We start from the raw sequence: 26,688 nt of genomic DNA, 5'->3' as shown, positions 1-26,688 counted from the left end.
TTTTATGATATCCAGTAGAGAAAAGGAGTAAAATTTTATATCAAAATGTGAGAAAAGTACTCACTCAGCTGAAGGATATCATTAACATTCTCATAAGTAAAGGAGGAGGAGGAATTTATGCTGAAGCAAACAAAAAAGTATTACTGCAGATTACTTCATTTCAATTGATACACGTTAGTAAAAGTCTGTCTTTAATTTCAATTAAACATTAAAAAAATTATACGATTTGTCTTAACACTCTTCAAACGAGCCAATCTTCCCAGCTTTTACAATTTCTACATTATGTCATCCCTGGTTTTACAAGGAATTAAATCATTCTCCTTTGATAGTAGCATGATTTGAAAATAATGATTTAATACTGAAAGCTGAATATATGCATATATATATATATATGCACATATATATGTGCATGTACTTAAGCCAGGCTGCTTTCCAGTTACAGAATTACATTTCATTAGGTAGCTTCCTAGAGAATGTGCCTGCCCTTCTCCATGGCAGCATATATTCATCAGTTGTTTTTGTTGTTACTGACTGCTACAGTCTGTTTTGGTGCTAGGCACCCAAGCTATAGCTAGGCAAAGTTTCTCTTACAATTTTTGTTGTACAAGGAAAACATAGATCTGTAACTTGATAACAGGAAAGGCCCAGGTAGCCAAGAGAAGAACTGAGAAAAAGGAGAAGCTTGGAAGAATAAAAAGAATTAGAAATGACTGAAAAGAGCACTCAAAGCTGTGGAGATTAACAAATACATAAAGAAAGGTTTTATGAAGTCAAGTACTAAGAACCTTAAATGCCAGATTTTTAGATTGCATGTGAAACCTAATTCCCTCTATACATTATGATAGTCTACACTCAAAGCATAGCTTACATTAAAAATAGTCACAGCCTTTTGGTAAAGATGTTGATATATTAATGTCCACAATATCTATCTGGTTACCAAAAAGAAGAATGGCAGAATTACAACCATCAAGAAACATAAGATTGAAGTGATATGACCACCACTAAAAATTCAACTGATTCTTGGCTGATGGCATGCCTTCTCTTCCTCCAGTTTCCTATCTCATTCTTTATGCTTTTTATGCATGCTATGTACAAAACATGTTCAACAAATAAATTGGAGGAACTTACAGACAACCAATTTCTTCTAAAGTCTTGATTTGTTCTTGAATGGGAACTGTTGAGTCACAGCCTGAACCACTGGTTGAGCACATGGGGAAAGGACCCAGTCAGCCCTGAGAGCACAAGTGAAGGCAATTCAGTTGTGTGACCAGAAGGGATGGAGCTTGGCTGCACCTCTCTTAGAACGCATTTAAGGGCTGACTGTCAGTGGGGAAGGATCTTTCTGGAGATCCCTTCTTGGTGAAGCTTTCCCCTGTGAACCTGGAATCTTCTGATGTAGGTGAGCAATCTTCTTCCCTTTCTTTATAGCATCTTTCTATCATGTCAGTCGTTCCATCACGGCACATTTGTTGTATGCCTTTCCCATTGTATTGATCTGTCCAATTGTTACAGTGCTGAATAAGCTATTTCCACAAGGAAGCTAAACTTAAAGGTTCTATTTAAATCGCCTTTTTGGATGCAATACAATCCATTTTAATTTTTGAGACATAATAGTGACAATACATTTTTTCTATTAAAAAGTAAGAAGATTTCCAGTTACCTTTCAAGACAAATTCTCCATGTTGATAAAGATATCCTTTCTCCTAGGCAAACTCTGCCATAAAAAAAATAATCCTGTAGACACATTAGCAGTAGTATTTATGGTTTATGAATCCATATGTACATCTTCTCGTGTACATCTCAAAACTATTAATTACAGAGGAATTATTCTAGATTTATATAGACATAGGTAATAGCCCATCTGTTTTACTTTGGATCCATTTGCTAGAAGATAAGCCTTAATAAAATATTCAAACAACATTTGGTTCAAAGTGTGCTGGTCTGACCTTCATTACAACAGATCTCAGAGAATACCACCACCCATGCCAAGTATACCAAACTATTCCATTGTCTGTCTTTGCAGTATAGGGACCTTTGTAGTACAAACCATTCAAGTTGGCTGAGTGACACCTAGTGAAAAAGTAAAGAAAAGATTAATAAGACTCCATCTGAAAGGTGCAAACACTTCAGTTTCTCCACAAGTGAAAAATTCACTATGTTGCTAACAGTCCAGTCTGACAGTTGCAGTGATTTACATCTGTGGACTGCATCGCCCCTACACACAAACAGTTTAATTAGGGCACAATTGCAAGTACTCTTAACATCTTTGAAACAAAAGTTATTTCTGTTCTACAAGTTTTCTAACATTAGTGGATCTCCAAGTTCTGCCTGTTAATCTGTCTTAATGAAAAATTATTCCAGAATCCTTTAGGTCACATGTAGCAACAGAGACTACAACAAGCAAAACTTTGGGAAAAAAATATGCTGCTTATTATTGTTCCAGAGTAGCCCTTCTGATATTATGCAGTTACCCACATAGTATTACACAACAAAACATCACTATCAGTTTCCCTTTCAAACTGTTGATTTCTATTTAAAAATACATTACATCTCACAGCTAGTATAAGAGATCTATACCACTTCCATGAGTCATCAGAACTGGTATTCTTTTTGACTGAACTCACTACTGTTTAACATACGGAAACAGAAATGCTGTTACAGATTGTTAAGTATACTAACTGAAAACAAAACTAACCAACCTAGCAAAACCCTCTACCAGCTCAACTTTGATACTCATTTGGTTTCTACAAGAAAGTAGTAAGCTTACTTTCACGTCACCATATGGAGAGCAAAGTATTTGTTTCTTCTGCAGCACATTGCAATAAATCTGCTTATCTGCCAATTCAAAATTTTGTCATAAGCGTTGTTAATGTGTTGTTAATATCTGGTTGTCAGACACCACAGTATTTCAAAAGCAGACTTCAGAAAGCATTGAAAGAAAACAGTCCAAATGAAATTTATGGAAATTTTTACTGGCAAATCTCGGCTTTGCTTACACTTTATTCACAATGGTTTTGAGAAATGAAATAAAAAGATTAATAAAAGCCTCACAGGAAAATTCTCATACATGAGTGCTTATTCTCTGCTTATAATTTAAAATTATTTTTATTAATAAACACATTGAAAACTTATAAATTGCAGATATCAAAAGTGACTTAATTTTTAATAATGATGAACTTGTATCAGACCTAACAATCTTTTTAGCAATACAAATTCTGAGTTGAGACAGTACTTCGTTTAAACACACTTCAAATCAGAACTGATTTTGTTAGAATTGTAATCAATAAATCCTCTTTTTCTTCTTTTGATGGAAACAGCCAGAAGTTGATTTTGTCAGCAGTAACATGAGCCCATAATAACCCTTAATTAGTGCTAGGAAGCACTAATGGCAAAAATATATTCTGTAACAGTCTGGAGGCAGACTAAATCAACTGGCCATACTGCAAAAACAGTTGGCTTATGACTACTGATAACAATTTTCTGAAGCAAAAAGTCAGTAGTCACCTTAAAGTTAGCATAAGTTCCTCCATTCTTTCCAACAGGCTAGTTTTTAAAGCCAAAAACCCTACAGCAATAGTTTCAAAAGTACAGCCAACTCTCAATAATCCATTGAAATTTTATCTGAGTTACATACTAAGTTTGTGACAGATACAGATAGATGGAGTTGGTTCCCTGAAGAATGATTTAAATTTCTGCCTGGACTTATTGACTCCAGCACAGCCCTACATGAATGTAGCTGTGCTGTCTTCAGAAGATTGATGAGACACAAAGACTGATTGAGACCTGTGGCCACATCTTGATGTCTGCCAAGTCTACTGTGGTCATCCATGCACTCTGCAACTAAAACTGGGAAGACTGGAGAGAGAATAAGCTCATGTCCTCATAGGCCTGTAAGCTCTTACTTGGCAGTTCTAAACCTACTGATCTTTGCATTACACTGGAAGAAGGAAAGGGTATGAACTAAGTGTAGTACCAGAGAGAACCTAGCACAGTGGATTCCAAGTGAAAATCTCTGCTTACAAACAAGTGCAGAAGAATGTTCTCTCTGCAAGAGTCCATGATAAATGCAGAGCTGAATCAAGAGATCTGAGCTATTTTCTATGCCTCACTTGTATCACATCCCTTGGTATTCATATTATCTGTGTTTCTATATTTCATTAGGCTAGATAGCATAGAGCTGGCTACAAAAGATACCTTCACAGCTGGGAGCTCCTATACAAACCAGCCAAGAGCACTAATTTCTTCTATGTTTGCTCATCTGTGCATGACATACTTGTGCTCTGAGTGCTTTCTTTTCTTTGAGCCTGCCAGGATTTCAGGATACTACAATTCCCTAATATTCTGCAGCTTTCAGTTTTCTATTCAGCTTAACATAAAGTCAGTGGCAGGACACTACTACTACTAACTGATTTTCATTATCCAGATATACTGTCACTTTAACTATGTCAGATACACATCCATAATAGGAACTAGCCTGGTAGGAGCCAGCTATCTTTAGTAGTTTTGTAACACCAACTACAAGGTATTAATAACTGTCAAGTTCTGCTGTAGAGCTACTTCTACAGAGAGATCATTCTTCTGTACAGGCCAATCCAGTATTAAAAAAATTAAGTTTTTAAAAGACAAAAACAATATCATTTAAGTGGGTGATTATTCACTGTTAATAAATCTCATGTCATGGTTTCACAGTTTTATACTATTCAAGGTGTGGATTCCTAAATCCACTGATATCATCAGTAAAGCATCTCCCACAGTTTATTTTCCCTTTTTTATATTTTTTTTTTTTCATGAGAATTGCAAGAACATTTGACTACAAGTGAATATTTTCTGTATGCCTCACTCTGCCAACCTAAAATCCCTAAAACGTATTAAAATTATTAGTTGTGAAACACTGAGCTAGCAGCTACTTCATATCAGTAGTGTTGGTCACAGACAACTTATGGAAACAGAACTTGGAAAATAAGGAGTTAAAAAACAGGAACAAAGGATGACGCAGAGAGAAACAATGGAGTTGATTCAGCCTGGCAGCTCTTGCCCAGTGAACTGAGATCAGAATGAGAGAGTAGTGTGCTTTTCTGAGCTGCATTTTAAAGCTGTCTATTATCCAGATATATATGAACAGAAATGATATGGCTATATATATGGCTATATTTTGTATGTGAAGTATGTGAAACAATAGAGCTACCTATGTATATGATGTTAACATTATCAGTTTTAGTCTTCCTTTTAGAATTGCTATTGTATAGGTAAGTAGGGTTTTAAATTTCTTTTAATGAAACCTATTTAAAATTATTTTCCTCTCAGTCCAGTCATGTGCACTGTCATAAACTGAGTGAGCACATTCCCATCTTGATATAGAAGGAACAACAAGAATGAAGTGTTAACCGAAAAAAATCTACAGCTTGTTAACCCGGCACTAGCTTAACTACTCATCAGCTATTCAGCAGTACTGCCACATCTGGTCTAGTGAAACACAGGAGAAATACAAGAACGAAGTACAACAGGAACATATCTGCATGACCTATTTATGTAAATGTTAGTTACCTTAAAGGGACAGAATTGTCTCCTTCTTACTGTCTGATAACAGAATAATCAAAGCCTATGACAAATACAATTTCATAGATAAGCTTGGCCAGTGCAGTAAGTGAATCTCGGTCCTAACAGCACTGGAATCTCTGCTAGCAGTCAAGGACAGATTGCAAATATAATAATGATGTCTACTTATCTTCTAGCAGATATTGTATGAATACACGTGAAGTAGAGAGACAATGCAGATATAAAATCAAAATACCTGTTAAACCACCAACCAGCCTTCTCCTCTTCAGCACAATTGCCTTCATAGTTGTCATTGTCCCTGTCTCTAGTACTGAATTTCATTCCGCAATGATCAGCCCACCATTTTACTTCAGGATGAAACCCCCCAGTTAGGGAATCACCAGCTGTACCAGAGTATTCACCACAGCTCATCTGATAGGAGTGCTAATGAAAATTGTGAAGAAGGAAAAAAGAAAGTAATCCAATGTGTCTTTAACCTTCAGTATGTCAGGGAGTAAATCCACAAAGAAGAAACTAACCTGTTCCATTCGCTACTACTATTTGTATGCCCAGGAGTGTCATGCCACTCAAACACTGTATTAGTGAATAAAGGAATATATAGATGCTTACCAGGTAAAAAAAAATCAGTAATTTTATGTAGAAATAACAATAAAAGCTATTAGTTAGTTTAGAGTACATATTGAGAAATTATGCACCATTATTGCTGATAATAACAACCGAAAAACTGCTCGCATCCATAACTGCTAGAACTAATGATTCATACAAATTCCACGAGGTATGAAATCAGTACATCCATATAAACCACTATTATGACATATTTGAAAATTCCAACCATTTGTAAGAAAGAATACTTGTTAACAAGGCTCAGCATAAATCTTTATGAAAATAAAGGCACATGTATGTTTATTGCCTGCTTATATAAGTCACATTTTCATTAAAACCACCAGTCATTATTAACTATTTTATTACCTTTTCATCTGCAACTCCAAATCTTGTATATTGTGCATAACGCTGTTCTCCTTCAAAATCACTTAGATCAATTCTTAAAGTATAGTTTCCTTAAGAAATAACAATAGAAAATATCTAAATATTTTATATATTTTTTATATAATATATATCTAAACAATAGAAAATAAAACTTGCCTATCTTGCTACTTCTCAGAACAGAGAATTATAGTAGAATATTAAAATACTAATTAGGCTTTGATTAGGCTTTTCAATATTAGCCTAATCAAGATGACAAGCCTAGATTTACCTTCACATAATACCATATGCAGTCATGTAAAGTTCTGACTAAATGAATTGGTACAGCATACTACACCAGAACTGTTACTCATCCTGACTGCAAAATGGGTAGAGACAATTGTTTTAAGGTATGCTCCTGTCTACTGTTCCCTGTTTTGAAGGATCTCCCTGTATTCAATCGGCCTAATCAGAGCTTTCAAGCTTTCATTAGAAAATATTTTAATTTTTTTAAAACTAAAGTTCATACAGACTAATAAACACAACTCAGGATTCATGCTAACAATAAAATGGCCTGGAAAGAGAAAAGGAGCAGAAATAGGGAACTATTATCACAATACAAATCTTACCTTGATTAGTCAAGTAATGAAGGTTCTTATTTCCAAGCCAATATTCACCATTAGTCAAAACAAAATTTCCAAAGCCTTCTTCATAGTCAGTCCAGCCTCTGTAGATGAGTGTAAATGACTAATTTAGTAAGCAAAAAAATAAGTTTGTTAGGGTATTTATTTTGTCATACAATCACAGACAACAGAATAATTAAAGCTGAAAGGAAACCTAAGGACACCATGGCAAGGAGCCTATTTTCATCAACACCCTCCAACAGCTCAGTTCTTAGTGACTTCCTTGTAGACACAGGCAGTCTGCTTTTAGGTTCTACTGCAGCCATCTCTTCTCCAGGCTGAATAAGCCACTTCCTGTCCTCATAGGACAAGTGCTCCAGCCCTTGATCATCTTACTACCCTTCTGCTACCTATTTTTCTGTCTTACACTCTACATACTGCACCAAGTCCAACAAGACCAATGCTAGAATAAAAGTTTAAAAAAATTACATCTTAAATACTTTGGTAACTTAACCTAAGAGTTGATCTGGATCATACAGGCAGTCTGTGATAGAGCCAAAAATGATATCTCATCTGGAGGCTGTCCCACTGAATCACTATTCCTTTTTTTTTTTTTATCTGAGATTGTTTATCCATATAATTCTGAAGTTAATCAATAACTTACCTCCTTCTGGTTTCTTGTTTTTCCAGTTTGTTTCCAATTTTAATGACCAAGTCTAGTACCTACCTATTGAAATTCTGGCTGCCATCAGAACGTCTCTGAAAAACAGTCCAACCACCCCCTTCAGACATGTCACAGAAGGCCAGGAATTCATTAGGACTGTGGATAGGTTTCATCTTGTAAAATCCACTTTGCTTGTGGCCATCACTGTAGATTTCTGCACAGTCTGTTCACAAAACATCCATTGAACACAGTTTTAAAGTTCTATACTTACTAGCAAAGCCAGAAAAGTCAATAAGGAAAAATCAAGTCATGTCAGGTAAGAGGCACATATGAAAAAAGCTAGTAGAAAGCAAATACCTCCACAAATACATTTTTATGACTTTAATTCCTTTGGGTTAGGTGGTGCCACTTCTAATTTACAATGGTATAATCCACACTAGAATCATGTTACAATCATAATTCTCCTACGTATAAGCTACGCAATCTTCAAGAAACAAAGATGTGGACTTTCTAGATGTAGAAGCACAGGAAAATTGCCAAATATGAGAGTATGGAATTACCAGTGTTAGAAAAAGGAAACAATTACCGGACCTAATACTGTTGTCCCTTGCACCACACAGGTCCAAATATACACAGAAGTCTATCCTACAAAAAGTGTTATGTATGTCTGAAATGTTACAGTTGGCTTCATACCATTTTTCAGTCTGGTCTGCAATGGTTTCAAGGACTAATCACCATGTAAATCAGTATTTCAGAGCTCATGAAAATATAACAGTACTGTAATTATACCATCTTATCTCTTTTCCCTCAAGGAGTTCAGAAATGAAAGGAGTTATTTGTTTATATGTAATCTACCATCAAGCAGTCACACAGGAAAGTAGTATAGTTTTCAACATTTCTGTTTTTCCTGGCAGAAGTGAAACTGATTAACTGTAAGATTTTCCCTGAATCTTTAAGAACATGTTGGCTGAACTTCGAGGCTAGTTTGGAACTTTATGAACTACAACATTTCTGCTCAGTGAAAGCAGTGGTGAAGATCAGATATAGAAAATATAAAGAGCTTGTAATGAAAACAAATAGCTATGCCAGGATTTGGACATATTATAACAGAAAAAAATATTACTTAAATGACAACTAAGATGTCTTTGCAGAGACATTTTGACTGTATTACAGAAAATAACTTTTTCTTTCATCCATTATTTTCTCAGTAGGTTACCAAAATACTTAGGTGTATTTTAATTTTAAGCAAGTGTATTTACTGTGGAATTCTTCCCTCACTGTATAGCTCCAAATTATCCAGATCTATTGACCTTAAAATATTACAGTATCCTGAATGAAATAATGCAGAATCAACAAGGAAAAGCATTTACCAAGCTATTAGTAAAGTGAAAAAATAATCAACAGAAACTAGAAATAACTTAGATCTGTTATCCAGAGTCAATTTAAAAAAATTGAAGAATACACTTAGGAAAGGACAAATACCTTTCAGCTAAATGTGTTTTTAATATGTTTTTTTTCCAGTAACAAAGAAGTCAGCCATGTCAGCCGTAACAACAAAAGAGTCTTCCAGGATGCTGAATAGGTAATTAAATATAGAAATAAAATTCAAAGTCAGACTTACAACAGATTTTAATTTTACTTCAATGGTGCTTTATTATGTGATGCTTTCTTATATGCCGTATTTTCTTCCAGAAGCAAAAACACTACAATTATATTCATACCCATGTATTGAATACCTTAGAAGTTTAGACTCTCTGGCACAGGACAACTAGAAACTAACACCAACCAAGAATCAGACCCCCAAAGTCTACTTACAATCCAATTATTGTTTGGATTTTTAAAAAATTATTTCAGAAGAGTTTAAGCCTTACTTCAGCTATGACAAGTTAACATACTTTGTCTTCTTCCACTGTAGAGGGATCCAGTCACCATCAGAATGCTGTTGAGGATACAAAACCAACTTAAAAGCTGGATTACCTGGACTTTACAACTCCAGAAACAGTGACGTCTTGAGCTGAATTTAACTTGGTCACACCATTGCAACATAAAGAATATAATTAAGGTGAGGTCCAGACACCATAACAAGCTCCTATGGATGCTTTTGGCACTTTACAGGTTAGAACTCATATACCTATTCTGCAAGAAGTGTGTCCATGCCAGGTGACTTTCTGGATTTGGGATTTGGTCTTAGAAGTTGAGTATCTTCTATTTAACTAAGCTAATTGAACTGCTGACCATGTGTCCATCCTTTTCATTATCTTTCCTATTTTGCAGAGACATCTTGTCTCTAAATGAGATACTTAATTAGCAGAACATGGAGAACTTAATATATGCTGAAGTATTGCTCTCTCATACAATAAAAGGTCTCTAACTGGTCTAAAAAGACTAGTCTCTTATTTCTTTATTCCAATTATATTTCAATTAATTTCAAAAATTCTTTCTTTAAATGATTTTGTAAGTGGAATCAAGCTTTCAGCTCTCAAGCAAGATTCAACCATTAATTTGAGGCTAGAAATTACAAAACACTATGCTCTAATATTGAAGTAGTAGAAATAATATTATAACAGAGCATCTTTACTGATAGCACAACTAAGGATATTTTAATATTCCTTGAACTATTAGCTATTTGATGCAAGACTGTCATACATTGTTAACATTAGCAGTTATGCATCTTAAAGGTAAAAGGATTAGTAAGTATACGCTGAGCATCTTCTACAAATGTTTAACCACATGAAGCTTTAAGATGTGCTGTTAGAAGATCTCTGTAGATTTATGGTAGTAGCACTTAATATCTTCTTCCTCCAAGGCCTTCCATCTGCATTTTTTTCCATCTGCCTTGGCTATATTAATGGAAATAATTCTGAAGTTAATTATAGGAGTTACTAGGCCTTGTATACTCTACACTACAACAATGATTTTGCCACATACAACAGACAATTATGAATTATTAAGGATTTCTTAGATGGAAATGCTTGAAATCTTTAAGACTCCAGTGGTGCTGTACTTAAAATTCTTCAGCACGATTTGCATTTTCCTAACAAAAGACAGTTCTTTTCATAGTGCTAAACCACAGAAGCTAAATTGTCCCAGTAACAAGCATAATCTGCAATTGGTTTTCTTTTATGAGGAATTGGCCACTAGACCTATTACTATTGTAGATAACAATAAAATTATATCTTAGGGTTAGGTATTGTTTTTTATTTATAGTATTCCTGTAAATGGGAATTCTTTTATATTTAGAGAAGCATCAACTTGAAAATGACTACTGCTTGCAGCTGAGAAAGAAAGGACTCTAAGATAGCTAAGCCTTTGGGGCTATCTGTCAAAGAAGTCATCTTAAAATCTATCCAAAAACCAACCATATGAGTAGATCATATATACGCCTCCTGTGTAATATAATTCCATCATTATATTTCATTTCAAAGAAATAGAAAACAAAATGTGGATTTCCTAGGCCACTTTAAAGATATAGATCTTTGTAGCAAGTACAGCCTTCTGTGTTATCATAGATGTCAAGGTGTCTGCACAACACCCATCTTGGTAACATAAGGTAACAATAGCTGACATGACAGAGATGTGAGTGTACGCTGTCTCAGAAAAGATGTTGTACTCACACATAATTATTGCCTCTAAACTGATAATGCTAAATAGTAAATTGCAAGTAATGATATTTTCTGAAAATGGCAATAAAGCTCATTAAACAACCAGAAAACTACCAGATTATTTCTGAGAAAAATGAGTCAGCTTGAAATGTGTATAGATGAGGATAAGAGATCTAGACAACTAACCAGTTAAACCAGATTTCACACTTCCAATAGTTGCTCTGTCAAGATCAAGACCTACCTCCAGACCTAATCCTTCCCAGTGAACCACAAAAAGCCTGTCTGCAGGCTACTGGATTGACAACATGGGATACAGTAAGTAGGATCTTTGACCTCAGATGTTTGTATGTGAACTTTTAGGATGTTTGCTCACTGAAAAATGGATTAGCAGACTGCAGGCTGCAAGATGGTACACAAACCATTGCACTCAGATTTCTATCTCCATGAGGTGTGTGTGAACTGGGAAACCTGCACTTCCAGAGGAGGTGTGAATTACCCACCTCTGCAAGAGCAAGTATGTGCCTGGGACCCTGAGAATGTGTAAATGTGAACTGAGATAGACCAACAGTTCTAAATCTTGTGTGTTAGAACTTCTTGAGATGAGTTAAGGGATGTTTAAAAATTTGTAATAGTTTACTAACTTCTGCAAATGCCTGTTATTGCCTCTTCTCTGTTTTATTGCTGATAATGATTCTAAATGTACTGTTCAATGATCATTTTTAATTATGCACTACTAATAAATTAATAAACCTCTTCAATCCTGATTTCATTTATATCGTGAGATGGAAATATTTTCCCCAGGACAGCAGGCCTAGGTAAGAGATGAACACTGTGCTTGAAACAAACAATTTTCTGTGAGTTGTAAGACAATACATCAATGGTCCTGATTGTACTAAAGCTTCTGGGGATCACTACAATGAACGGAAATGAATAGCTTCATTTCTAACCTGAATACTGTCTTTTTCCTCCCAAGTCAATGACACTGTTTTCATCTCCTCTGTCACTGTACTGTATCTCTTTCTTCTCTAAAAGCTGTATAATTTTTAACTGCTGCTGTTTCACACGATGTTCCAGAAGTCTCACCTGGGCCTGAAGTTGTAACTGCTCTTGAAAACAGTTCTGTAGCTCCTAGAGAGGAAAACATCTTATTATAAAAAAAAATAATTATTGTGTCGAGTTTAACACATGAAAAAGAAAATAAAATCTAATATGAACAAAGTACTTTTCCACAATTCCCTACAGACCCTATGTTGACTTTCACCCCAACTGTTACCTCTATTTGAAATGATTTGGTATTCTGGAGTGTGCAGCCACAGACAACTTCTCTTCATTGATTCTGCTACCAGTTCTCAGAGGTAAACATGCGGATGGGACTAAGTATACTACAGACCTGAACCTATGTAATGATCACTTACTTTCTGTCACCTTATCATCTACACATATTTACTATCCAGAGAGAAATGCTGCTAACATTAAGATTCTAAAATTCACAGTTTTAAATAAATTCACATTTATACTTTTTCAACTTCATTGTTCATTTCTAAATGCTTTTATGTTACATACTTCTTATGATAAGAATCATAAGATCACTGACATAAATATTGTAAAATTTACAGCTCTTTTGGCTTGCTAAAATAAATAGCCCCTAAGAAACTGCAAATACATGCATGAAAAATAACAGCTTAAAATTTACAGTCAGTATTGTACTGTGACTTGTACACATAATTTTGCAATGCAAGAGTAGGGAAGATGTTGCAATTCTGATATGATCATACCTTCTAATCACATGAGCTAAAGATGTAGGCGTGTAACAACTACCTTCCCTGTGGAAGATTATGATATGTTAGAACACTGCCCTATCACACTTAAGGAATAGGTAAATCTGAAGTAGCATACTTTTATCCACTGGCATCAATATATTTCCATCATGCTCAGGCTTCATTTGTTTTTCACAAACACTACCACCAATGTTTCTTGTCACTTTCTTGCTGCAGTGATTTTTTTTTTCCTTCTGATACAGCTCTGCACATTTCTATGCAGCAGAAACGTGGTTCTGGTTGGATATTTCCCTGCAGTAACATTAGTAATTCTCTACAACTCCAAGAATAGACTCTGTGAATTAGCAACAGTGTTGATAAGAAATTGCATTTTATTTTTAATTCGTGTGGAATTTTCTCATAATTTATTTGTGGCACTAGTTAAAAATCAGGGGAACTTCTATTACTGGCATGAAACATACACATAAACTGTCACTATTATGATGTTATTTCTGATATAACGTGTTGCTGATATCCAAGATAATTTATTTTTTGAATACTAGGATGCAATTCATTTTCAACTTAGGAAACTAACTTGATAGGTTAACATCAGGAGGTGGTTAGTTAACACCAGGGAGGTGGTGGAATCACTGACCCTGGAGGTGTTCAAGGAACGTTTGGATTTTGTGTTAATGGACATGGTTTACTGAGTACTATTGGTGATAAGTGGATGGTTAGACTGGATGATCTTGAAAGTCTTTTCCAACCTTAGTGATTCTGTGATAAGTTTCAATAAAGTATTTGAAGCTAAAAGAATGTATGTCCATGGTTTTATTAAAATGGTTCAAAACCATCATGGTCCACTTGGCTGTAGTATTCAGTCTCAGAGAAAAAGCATGTTGATCATGCATGCTGACTAGACAAAATGATCTTAAATATAGGCCTCTGCTGTAAGTACTGCTGCAGATTCTCACGTGCTTGCTAAACTGCAAACTAATATATATGGCAGAATAAAAGAAGAGGTTATATACAGGTGGTAGGACAAGGCAGTGTGGCTACCTCTCTGCAGCTGTGCTGCCGGTACTAACCAGCTTTGACAGTAAATTTTCCTGCAGGCTCCAACTGCTTGCTACTGTATCCTGAGAAGCCATTAAAGTTTAACCACAAGAAGGAGTTGTAAAGTGAGAGGCACAATTTACTAAGTGACATTGTTTTTGGAGGGAATTATGAAAATCATCTAGTGACCTAGAATCCGTAGAGCCCTATCTTATTTGAGAATAATCCCTTCAAAATCTATTGGAATCCACCAACAGTATGACAGTGCCTCATGTACCATTATAAAACACCTGTAAGAGGCTATAACTTACTGCTATTCCCTTTGCTAGATATGAATCAAATTAAAACTTTTACAGCAATAAAATACTTTAAAAATTTGACTGTCTCCAGCAGACAGTAGAGCCCACTGTATGAAAACAAACTGAAGATAAATTGTTCTGTTTCAGTGAAGCAACTATTTGCACTACATGTTGAGAAGCAATTACCTAACAGTTGCTGACAGCTCTGCTTGTGGACATGCAGTTCCATACTTGAATTACTACTGTGTATTCACAGTCTTCATTTTATGCCATAGCTGCATGAAATACTTAGCAGCTAGAGTCTTCTCATTAAAACTGATGGTATAGAACAGAATAACTTATAAAAACCATGAATACACAAGAATTTAATTTGAAGTGTTTTTGTCCTCTATTTTTAGACCATAAATAAGCTTAAAAGAAAAATCTCAGAAGATATTAGAATAGGGGCTTTTAAAGATGAATTTTAGAATATTCTCAACTCTTATTATCAATGACTGCCTGTAACATTCTAACTGAAAAATCAAAAGAAAGCAAGCATACTTCATAGTAATGCTTTTTCCTCAGTAATCATCTATAAAAATCAATAAGTTTCTTCACAATTACAATTACAAACACAGATACTTGCTATCCTAGAGCTAGCTAGGCAAATAAAAAGCTTCCACAAGGCAGAGTAAATGCGCTATAATGCAATGGGAAGTACAACAATAATGACAGAACAACAAAGTCCTAGACTACAAAAAGAAAAGATAAGCCCAAAAGCAACAACCATAGACACCTTTACAAGACCCTAGATTGACAAGGAATACTAACAAGATACCCATTCTTTCACTGCCAACCCTTAAATGAGATCTGGGAAGAGGTAGATCCTGACTCCCCTCAGTTGGCCCTGCCCTCCTACCAGGTGCTCAATCACTCTACCAGCTGTGACTTAATATTTCTGTGACAATATGCCGCAAGCAGTTATGCTCACTTAGTTCTAAGTTCAGCAGTCACTTGCACCAGTAATTTTGAATCAACAATTCGATCTCCAAGGTCTCTGTCAGTTAGGATCTAAACATCAAAGTGGGAAAGACATCCAAAACAGATACAGGATTAGAGACTGTAGCAGAAATACTAAGTCACGGCTTGAAGCAGTGATTAAACACCTGGTGGGAAGGCAGAATCAACCTAGTGGAGCTCAGGTGCATGCAATATACCTGAGTGACAGGAAGGGGTGGAGCCAGGATACACCCCTTCTCACGACCTCATTTAAGGGTTGGCAGAGGAGGGAAGGGAATTGTGCTGGGGGTTGTTGCATATCTAAGGTCTTCTGAAGGTAAGCAGCTTTTTTTCTTTGTCTCTAAGTTTAGGGTTTTTTTTTTTTTTCTGTATCTAAGGACTTTACTATTCTGCTATTATTGCTGTACTTTCCATCAGCTTATAGTGAGGCTACAAGTGGTTTGGTGGAATGAGCATGTTTCAGTATTTCTGTTGGTGAGGTACAAGAAGGCCTAAATGGCTTTAGGAGATAGAAGTAAAAGAACCACAACCATTGTTTCTTAGTGCAAGTTGTAATGCTAGCATGGGAACAAAGGAGGATATAAAGCTATTGATCTCTTTAGATGAGAAGCTGTATGGCTACTCAATTAAATAAGAAAAGAATAGAAATATTTATTCTTCACATCAGCATATATATTTCTGTAGTCACTAAACTCACACATCAGCAATTCCTGAGTTTTGCCTGTCTGTAGGTATAATGCTCAAAACTAAAAGTGCTACTTTAAGTTATCGTCTCCACTAAATGGAATGACTGTCTTCAGTGCATTTTCTTACAGCTTTTATGTTAATGCATTGTGATACCTTTGTAGTAAAGGAATTCTACTCCCTCCTTTTTCATACTAGTTGTAATAATAAACCAAATTACTTTATTTGATACTCTTGCCTAATTACTTATATCTTGTTGTGTATTTATGTGCCTGCTTTTGCTTTTCATATCAAAAACTTGTCTCAATTGAATACTGAGGTTATTCCCCTAGTTCTTCAGATTTCTATATTATTTCTTAAAGATTCTACTATCAAATCTAGTTGAGACACATTCTAAGAACTACAGAGAATAAGATATGAAATATCTAGAAGGAAGTCTAAACACAATGATTAGAACTTACAGAGACTCTAGTGGCAGCTATCAAGCTACCTGTAAGGAGAAAAACAATCACTATCAAAATCTTCATTCTTTCAAAGCTGTGAAGTAAAGAAGCAAAGGAAAACAGTAGTTAATATAAACATTAAAGCTAAATATTTACACTTGATATCTTTAAATATTATTGGAAATAATCTAATTAACCTGTAATTATATCCCTATATTTTACAAGTGTAGTTTATGTTTTTACAATGTGTAAAAGTGTGATCAAACACAACTTAGAGTGAAATCAAAAGCTATTCTTTCAGGCTATTATGTATCAGGTTTCTGCTTGTTTCAGGACTGTTATTGAAGGTTACAGAGAGATGCAAATTACTGTGAAACAAAAGCAAAATAGCCCTTTAAAATACTCTAAAAAGCAGAACAGTATTCCTTGTTGGTTTTCTTATATTAGGAGGAAAGCCTCTTACACTTAAGTAATATAAAAATCTGAATTTAGTTATCTTTGAAGTAAGGAAAGTGTCTTGTGCAACTTCTGTGTCCTAGGAAAGGATGGAAGTAATTTTTCTATCACAGAGTTATTTCTGGATAAAATGTAATAGTCAGCAGCTTTTAGTCTAATGGTGACAAGGATCACATCTGTCAACTGATAGCTATGTATATTTTATCTTGTATGACCCATTCCATTTTAAATCCTACTACTTCATACAAAGATTATTTTATGATAACCAACACCATTGTATCTGACTGCTTTACAAGCATTAACTAATATAATTTGAAAAATTTCTAGAATGTTGGTTGTCTTTCAATTCACAGATGACAAAGTTCTATTATTATTAAAATATTTGCATGGATCATACACAAAACAATTTTGAATTATTTAAACTGATGCAAGTGATCAGATGAGGGTTTTTTTCTGGTGAGATGAATTCATGAGAATTGTCTGGCATTGACTTTTGTTATTAATTTGGATTTCAGAGTTTTATGTAATAAAACATGCCTTTTCATGAACTGTGACTAATAATTATGGCAGTGCAGCTGTTGCCACTGATTGCAATGACATTGTCTGTTGTGGTAGAGCAGTGACCAAACAGCATGGGCAGGCTATGAATGACCTGTATTTCATAATTTCAGCCTTTACTCCATGCGTATCAGGTTAAGTATGTCACATCAAGTCTTGTATTCACAGGGTTTCCTGTATGTCTCTCACCTTTCCCCCTCTCTTCTTCCCTCCTCTGGACAGATACAGAACTAATGTAAGACAAATATGGACATAAATACAGGGTGAGTGGGATTTCCTGGCTTGCTTTGACACAGTACAGAACACAAAACTTTTGGGCTAGCTTTGGGAAATGCAAAATCTTTATCATTGGAGTGGCTATATGCAAACTGTTTATCTGATAGCCTGAAAATCAACCTGTGAAAATCAGGCTTTAAATCACCTCGAATGTATTTTATCAATTGTATTTCAGTTGTCATTTCATTAACTGTAAGTTTTCTAGGGAGAGTTTCACTCTCTGACTACATTAAGCATCAAAGAATGGAACGGAAACTGAAGGTCATAAGGTCCAATTTTCGTTCTTACAATGAAACAGTACAAAATTAATGCTTTACTTCCTCTTCTAAGAGAGGAGTTGTAATGATGTGACAGATCTTCACTTGGAGAATAGATCACCAAGAAACAAAACACAAATGATCCCACCACAGAAAATGGAAAACAGTACATTAAAAATATTAAGGAGTGTTGTTTCTTCTGCAAGAACATCCAAATCTTAATCCATGTCTCAGATGAAAACAAGCGCATACCTAACTTTTTTTGTTGCTGATGTTGGCTGAGTCTAAAGGGACAGCTTTTGCTGAGATATTCAAAGCTTTTGTTATTAAAAGAAGTTTTTTTTATAGAACCAGTGTTTGCCAGTTCAAATAGTTAAAAATAACTTGTGCTGGAGATACCCATTCCTATGAAAAACATTTCAGATAATAGACATGAGGCTTAATTAGCACACAGCATGGGGAATCTTACTGTAATGCTTTTGAATTGAAAGCACAAGCCCTTAATTGCTTTCTATATTAGTAAAAGGGAGGTTTAAGGGCAAGTCTGGTTAAATTTGCAATTTTATTCATATCAAATTATATGTATGGCCTAAGTATGTACTCTTATGATGATATGGGAAGATTTCTTCTATAATCAAATTCCTAATTTATAATTAACTTTCTTTCTGCATAAAGTTAAAGTACCTCTGAAAATTCTTGCATCTCTGTGCCTGGGCTTTCTTTACAGGCAAACATGAGAATCTGTCTGCCAAAAGGATATCTGCCGATATGAAGTTCAAACTTGTCTAAATGACAAACCTGTCTAAACTCATGCACAAACTTTGCTTTGTTAGCACAACAAAAATTGAGCCCATTTCCTCCTTATCTGAAAAATGGATGCTCATTCATGATTTTATCCACTTCTAGGCCTGGAAAGCAACCCTTATTCAAGAGCTATGCATTATTATTAACTAAAGAACTATGAATTTGAATATGGAATTTATTAACCAACTAACTAGATAGCACAGCAAAATAGCTAAATACTACTGAAGCAACATATATGCAACATTAGCAACATGGTACAATGTTACATGACCTTTACAAATAAACTATTTTTAGTCCATAGCTATCCAAATCACGCTAAATTCTTTCTTCCTCCTCCACAGGTAACTAAAATATTTACCTTTATCCTCTGGAAAGAACTCAAAGCTGTTAAATCTTCTTAAGCTTTTGCAAAGAATTCCAGACCCCTTCCCAGACTGCGATTGTTTTTGCTATTAAATTCTGTAGTGCTGAGGCTTACATCTGCTATGAGTCAGTGTGCAGGAATGTTACTGAGGAGATGCAGTTCTCAAAACTGATTGCAACATAAGAAGGATGATAATTCTGAAATAAAATAGACCAAAAATAACAAAGCATTTGTTTTCTTTTACTGCTGTGATCCAAGAAATTGGTCTCAATGACATTTAGCTTTTCTGAAATGGAACCTAAATCTCTTAGGCTTCAGAGCTAAAAAGAGCTTAACTGACTTGACTGATCATTAACACTCTCAGAATATAACTTACTGGTTAGAGCTGATATAATAAAGATCTGCTTAAAACAAACAAAAGAGAAAACAATACAGACAAGGCCAAGGAGAGCAGGGAGGAAAAGAGAGAATCCTGTATGGTGTAGTTATTTTTTAGCTGAATTGAAAGGCACTCAGAAGTGTATGATCTCAGTGACTCAGTTGGAAAACATCAACATCACTTTGTATATAAGCATTTTTAGATCCAGATGAATACAACAAACTTTGAAAAACATGATTTGTTCTGAGTATTTGCTCTCCAATTACACTAGTTCTTTCCAATAGTTCAGCAAATTTTCTGGACTGCTTCTAGACAAAGTGCACTCTTAAGGAAATACAGAACAACAGAAATAAGAGCTTTACATCCTACAAATACCCTTTCAACTTCCTTTTGAAGACAAACACTTGTTGAACCTTTAATTTTTTTCTTATCTGGAACCTCATTACCTAGCAGTATCTCTCTTTACTATTTACATTACATTTTAACTGAACTGAGTTTAAGTAACTGAAATGAGTTCCTCACGAATGGCCAACACTAAGAATCATTAAAAAGAAGTGATCAGCAGTTAATTTTCATGGGGAATCTTACTGTGGTTATTTCCTTTAGGAAGGAGGTATTGTAACTGTTCATAGCATGACTCCTGACTTAGCTCATAGAAGTACAATACTCAGTGTATAGGCTCTAACTGAGAAAGTAGAAAAAGGCATGATGTTTTCAACTGAGATTTATTAAGGATTCAAACAAATTACTGAGGACTAGAAGTAGATTCTTCGCCATTTAATCTTTTTAAACTAAGACTAGATGGCTGTGGCTCAGCTAAACATGACTGAATTCAGAGCAAGAGCTGTATACAGCAACAAGTCAAATCTGTTATTCAAGATGTCTATAAGCTACATATCAAATCATATCAAATGAGTGGTTTTATAAGAATAAATATATTAAATAGAGGACTCTTTAAAGAGTATGCAGATAGAAGTAATATAAGTATAAAAGAAAAAGACCTGGCTGCTCACACAAACTTCCTTTGGATTTGCTGTTCTTGGGAGGGTTTTCACAGAAGTGTAGAAACACATGCAAGAATTATTAATTTTTTTTTTAGGTTTTTGATGAAAGTACATTTAAAGAATAAAATTATATTACTCATTTTAACACTAAACCCACATGCTTGTTATCTCCCTTAAGCAAGGCAAAATCCAAAAATAAAATCCTTTTATTTTTGAAAAAGTTTTCAGTAAATAGCTAACAAAGGAATGCAGTAGGCTTTACTCCAAGTATATTAGAACTTTCAGCCATGTATTTCCTGAGATATTTTATCTGGTAGCAGTTCAACAGCTTATAAAATCAGAAAATATGGGATTTCATATCACCCTTTTATCATTCAGTTTTAAAAGAAATTGAAGCTCATAAGAAATGTTTGTGGTACAATTAATCATCAATTTTCCATGATAAAATCTAATATAGGTATTAAATGCTATTTATAAAACTGACTTTTATCTAGGAAAGTTTTAAATCACAAATGTCACATAGAAATTTGAGAGGGTCAAAGATTGTACAGTGATGACATGGTAACTTTGTGCTTGCCAAAAAAGTACTTTCATTCCATCTGTTACAAATTATTTTGTTTGTATTCATCTCAGGATTGTTTTGTTTAATGCTAAGAGTAAAATAGAAGACATGTAATGGACTCCTTTTGAGGTTTGACTCAAATCACATTTGAAAACATGCATTCACTATTACATATCCAACAAGGGGCAAACAGTCTTTCACGTTTTCTAAAGAGTAACAACAATATAAAGAAATGCTTTTAAGTGGCTGTTTAGTTTCTCAGCTTAGCCACCAGGCTTTTTCTGAATATGATACTTAATTATCCCCAATAATGTGTAAACATAACAATTTTGTTTGTTTGTTTTTCACTTTGTCACTGCAACAGAGCTGAAATTAAATATAAGCCAAGTTCAGCTTTATGCACTTTTTCCTTTGTATATTTGTTTAAAGGTAGCCTCCTTTACAATAAGTGAATAGATTTTTTTCCACCAACTAACTCTAAAATTGTCTCCCATGTTTATAATTAAATCTGATTCAGTAGTTATCATAATTGATAATGTGCCAGTTGCCAGAATACTGTTAGATCTTCATGTAATTTTATTCTACAAATGAAAACGCTGTATAAGAGGTTTACACAAATTTCTCATGGCTGTCTGCATAGCTGGCTGCCATGTTAAATGGCTTCCAGTCTTTCAGAGACCATTGATGAAGATGATTCCAATACCCTTCATTTGTGTGGGGCTACTTTAGAATGTTCAACAGTTCACTTGGACTGTATTTACTGAAGATTAACTTAAAAGTTCAATGAGTAAAATAAAGAAAAACTACAGTGGTTTTAGTCAATGGTTTGGCCTGCAATAAGTTATAGCCACTGAATTTCTAGAAGTCAAATATACTTATTAGTCATTTTATAATTTGGAGCCACATATGACATTGTTTTTTCATAGTAATTTCAGCATTAATATTCTCAGTGATCCTACTTACTAAAGCTATTCAGCACTTCAAGATTCCTATGGAATAATGTAGAACAACTTAAAGGGAATCTTAGTTAGAAGACCACATCTCTCTTATGTGGACTACTCATTCACATGAAAGATGGTTATATCAAAGTATTAAAATAGCTACATAACCATATAAAGTGACATGCTCATGAGGTGTTCATGATGGGCATTTTTGATCCAATTATTATTTATAGGATAGCCTATGATGTTCTGTTGTACCAAACATAACAAATAATCAAAATGACTCAGTATCACTGTTCACTGTAGTTCTCCACATATTTGGCACTACCATGAATTACTTTCTTTCCCACGGTTGCTCTACTGACATTTTCCCCAATTGTTGCCTTCCTCCAATATTTTACTCTTCTGCTTCCTTCATTCCAGTGATGTGCAGTTCCATGAGGTAACATCCCATGCCACTTCAGTGATGCTCAGGCTTCAGGAAAGCTACCTGAATCTGTGATCCACCAGAGGTCTCAGTCTTTAGAGCAGACAGTGGCTATATATGTTTCACTTTCCTATCTGCCTAAGCTATATAATGTACTTGCTTATGCATTACAGTTAACTATTCCACTCATTAAGTTTATAAATACTTTGCTTTTCATACCAGACGAATGAGAGTGCTACAAGCCAATACATTGCTTGCTTTTGGACAAATAAAAACTTAACAGCTCTTGATTCTTTTAACATGCAGTCTTCAAAATGGCTTGCCACAATTCCATTGAGAGCAATGGAATATTCAGGAGTACTGAAGTTAATTTATAAATTTCTACAGATTTCATCCGCTGTAAATTAATTGCACAGAGTGACCAGGACCTATGACTGCGTTGTAAAGTACATTAATAACAGATCTAAGTTTTGCATAACTACATGATGAATTTGAAATGTTAGGACAATGAATGTGATTCCCTGATGAGGCCAAGAATTGAAATGACAGAATGTACTTATTTTTTGATGTACTGTTCTAGTATATGACAAACTTCAGTCTTTAAATAATTAACCTCATTTTGTGTAGTCTTCTAAGAAACAAGTATAAAATTTAGACATGATACAGAAATCAGCAACAAACCTTCATTACCATGGGCAGTAAGTAAATTCAGTGTAATTAAACATTTTATAACACTCCAAATATTGGGAAATCGTAACATTTCTCATTTAAAAAAAAAAAAGCAGTTCCTCCCATAGATGGTAGCAACAGCAGTATTATTAGCATAGATAGAACATATAACAGAAGTTAAAGGTGTAATGAGCATCTAGATCTGTACACACCTCAAATATGAATTAAGCTCTGCTGTGTGGAAGAGTATATGATCGACAGGTGAAGATCTTAGTGCAAGAGCATTGAAGAACATTCTTGTCCTTTGATTCAATTCAGAGGGAGAAATATATGTGGTACTTCCAAGATATGCAATCATTTAATCTTTCTCCACATATTCTTTAGGCTTTCATTTTTTCCTTCAGTCTGGCAGGTATTTAGATAGTGACTCCAGAAATCTAAATAACATGGAAAATGTAATGCACAATGACCATTCCAAATATTATGAATTGAAAGCTGTTCCTACTTACTTGTCTGAGGAATCTGCAAATATGCCGAACTCGAATCTATCATTTTAGAACAGCCATTTTTAAGTGCTTTTGCTAGCCAGGGGATGAACTGCAGATGTTATTATAGAACCAGAAACAAACAAAATAAGTAGATGAGACTGTCATAAATAAAAGTACAGTGTATCAGAGGTAATGTTGAACTAAACAACAAAGATGGACATGCAGATTAAGCGCTTCATTTGGAGGTTGTTTGTAAAAACTGGATCTGAAATTAAAAGTGGAACAGTGCTTCCAACCTTGCTAGTTTCTGTGCTAGAGATCTCCTTTAAAATGATCTTCAAAATGGGCTGTAATGGAGCCTGCCTTGAAAGCAGAAAATGAGAATACATATGCTCCTAGGGCTGCTTAAGCAGGGCAACAGCAGTCCTCCTGATGTGTTTTGGTTGTGTTATGTAAGCATGCTTAATAAAACCAAACTGATTACATCTTATCTCCACCCCATCAATTATACAACTAGAAAATATCTTTCCAATCTAATGTTATGCAAAAATAGGAAAAAATAACTTTAGTACAGTAGTCTGATAGATGGTATGTAGCTATATTTTATGGTATACAAAGCATTTTTTTGCAAGAAAGATCTTTGACAAAATAATCAGAGCAAACAACTACTATTTAACCAAATGCTGTGATAATTACTGCCTTTGCTTCAATGTAGTTTAATACAATTCTTCCCAATTACTCCTCCTCATATCTCTTCACTCTCAGTTAAACTCTAACCCTTCACTTCTTGTCACTAGTCTTTACACGTACTTTGTTTGCTTTCTTTCCCTTCAGTATAGAATAAAGTAAAATTAACAAGGTAAGGACAGCAGATATGCGAGGAAAAAATCACATCTCTGATAGTCTAATTGTGATTGAAAGCTACCTCAAACCATAATTTATTCAGTTTCTGTGATGGTGCATTCATTAGCGTGTCTACTGATGGAAGGACTTATAACAGAAATCTTTGCAGGAGGAATTAGTGTCATTCTGTAGGCTTAATTAGCATAGAAATGGGACTTCCCAAGGAAGGTGGTTTTTTTTGTTTTTAATTAACAAAACATTCTATAAGCCATATTGTATTGGCTTACAGTTCTGTCCAAATTCTGAGATGTTATTTTAGGACCGTAACAGAGAACAACTTAAAATAATGCTCCTTGTAGTGCAATCTAAGATTCCTGAATGCTTATTATACCTTTTTTAGTCGCCCACCTGCAACAACAACAACAAAATAGTATTGAGGAGCTGGTACTGTTTAATTTCTTTGGAATTAGTTATTTATTAATTTTGGTAAGAAAAAACTCACAGCCAATTCCAGAAGAGAGATAGTAAGAGAGATAGCAAAGCAAAAAGAAGAGAAATATAATTCAAATGGCAAGTGGAAATCAGTTACAATGATCCTGTAAGGGCTTAGAAGAGACACACTATGAATACATTATGTGTAATTGTAAGGAAGGGAAAATATGCAGCTATAATATTTAGGTCACAGTAAATTCTAATATCTATTTAATTTATTGGTTTTTTTTCCCCTTAACTTGCAATTCTTTATCTGTGTGTATTTTAAGAGTAACCACAGTTAAAAAAAAAAAAAAAAAAAGGTAGTCATTCTACTATGGGCATTTTTTTTCTCTTAAATTCTGCTTCCACCTGCTGGTCAGTGGGAGGTATGCCACCATGACAATATAAAGCCAACAGCAGCCTTGTCAGTAATGTGCTGAGTATCCAGGCGTGATACCCCAGGCCAGGATAAAAGGACATTGGTGAAGTATAATATAGTTGAATAACATCTATTCATTACATACAGAGTTTCTCTGTTGCAGATTCTTTTTGAAGTGATATACTTACAGATATACAGTCATGTAGCCAGTGGTAGAAATTGGAGCAAAATGCTGTGATGACTCATCTTTCACACACTATGTATGGTCCAGAACTATTCCTTCAATTCCCAGGCAACTGCTGGGGAGAAATACAGATATTTATTTATATTTATAGAAAAATTTTTATTTCACAGAGTTTGTTCCTTTACTAAGTTATAGACTAATGTGGTGTTTATTTTTTTCCTCTTGGATCAAAACACATTCATATGATAACACATGGGATTTAACTGTACTTCCAGGCAGCATCAGTAGAATGCCTCTAGCCCAGGTTGAACCCTGAGGCTTAGGCAATACTTTGTTTCTTCTCTGGAAGTTCAGCATAATGCATATCTTAAACATTGTAGCTGGCTTTTCCTATTGTGACATGGAACACCCCCTCCTGCCCACTGTAAAGCATTCTCCCCCCACCTCCCAAACCAGAAAAGAATTAGGCAGTATTTAAACTGTTTCCTTTTTCCCGTATGTTTCCCCTTCCCCCAGAGAACACTGTTAAGAACCCAGACCTGCAAAGTACAAGCACTAAAGCAAGTAGCTGAGCAAGCACAACACCAATGCAGGAAAAGCAGAAAAACAGGCGGGATGGATTATAAGGATTCCCGCTTTTCCACCGTTGTATTTTTCAGCTATGAATTCTTACAGGTAACCAAACAAATGCAGACAGAAACACACTCTGTAAGTCGACGTTGTCCTAAAGAAAAAGGACTCTGAACGTTTTTCGCGGCTTGTGATTTTGATGTTGTTATTTTACTAGTCTGCTAGCCTGGTAAAGTCACTTACAGAGTACACCATTTTCGTGTTTCGTTTTAGAAGCAAAAAGTGCCCGATGATACGTCAGCAGGCAGCCCCCGCGCCGCCAGCGCTGGATACGCGCTAATTCAGTTACCGTCCTGAGCGCTGTTCTGACTGAAAAACTACAGCTCCCAGGAGGCATTGCACCCGAG

The 26,688-nt window shown here is 34.9% G+C and overlaps 1 protein-coding gene across 4 annotated transcripts; it reads right to left on the bottom strand.

Annotated features, from left to right (window-relative positions):
- Positions 1 to 174: 174 nt before the first annotated feature.
- On the bottom strand, positions 175 to 26,651 carry FGL1 (fibrinogen like 1). 4 transcript variants are annotated; one of them, XR_016466151.1, is made up of 12 exons: positions 26,525 to 26,651; positions 25,716 to 25,826; positions 23,556 to 23,780; positions 19,356 to 19,558; positions 16,665 to 16,740; positions 12,356 to 12,536; positions 7,870 to 8,029; positions 7,149 to 7,246; positions 6,526 to 6,614; positions 5,792 to 5,979; positions 2,768 to 2,835; positions 1,980 to 2,070 (listed from the first exon to the last, which is right to left on the bottom strand). XR_016466151.1 is itself a non-coding variant. In XM_090139377.1 (11 exons), exons 5-11 carry the CDS (start codon positions 16,728 to 16,730, stop codon positions 1,911 to 1,913), a joined length of 942 nt encoding a protein of 313 aa, XP_089995503.1. In that variant the 5' UTR covers positions 16,731 to 16,740; positions 19,356 to 19,558; positions 23,556 to 23,780; positions 25,716 to 25,826; positions 26,525 to 26,651; the 3' UTR covers positions 175 to 1,910. The 4 variants fall into 4 exon arrangements, 3 of the variants coding, with proteins under 3 accessions (XP_089995503.1, XP_089995504.1, XP_031444512.2); XM_090139377.1 differs by lacking the exon at positions 2,768 to 2,835 and having other exon boundaries at positions 175 to 2,070; XM_090139378.1 differs by lacking the exon at positions 2,768 to 2,835 and having other exon boundaries at positions 175 to 2,070; positions 25,716 to 25,823.
- Positions 26,652 to 26,688: the final 37 nt, after the last annotated feature.

The sequence above is a fragment of the Phasianus colchicus genome, chromosome 4, assembly GCF_987193195.1.
Source record: "Phasianus colchicus chromosome 4, bPhaCol1.hap1.1, whole genome shotgun sequence".
Classification (NCBI taxonomy): Eukaryota; Metazoa; Chordata; class Aves; order Galliformes; family Phasianidae; genus Phasianus; species Phasianus colchicus.
This window is presented reverse-complemented; position numbering and strand designations above follow the sequence as displayed.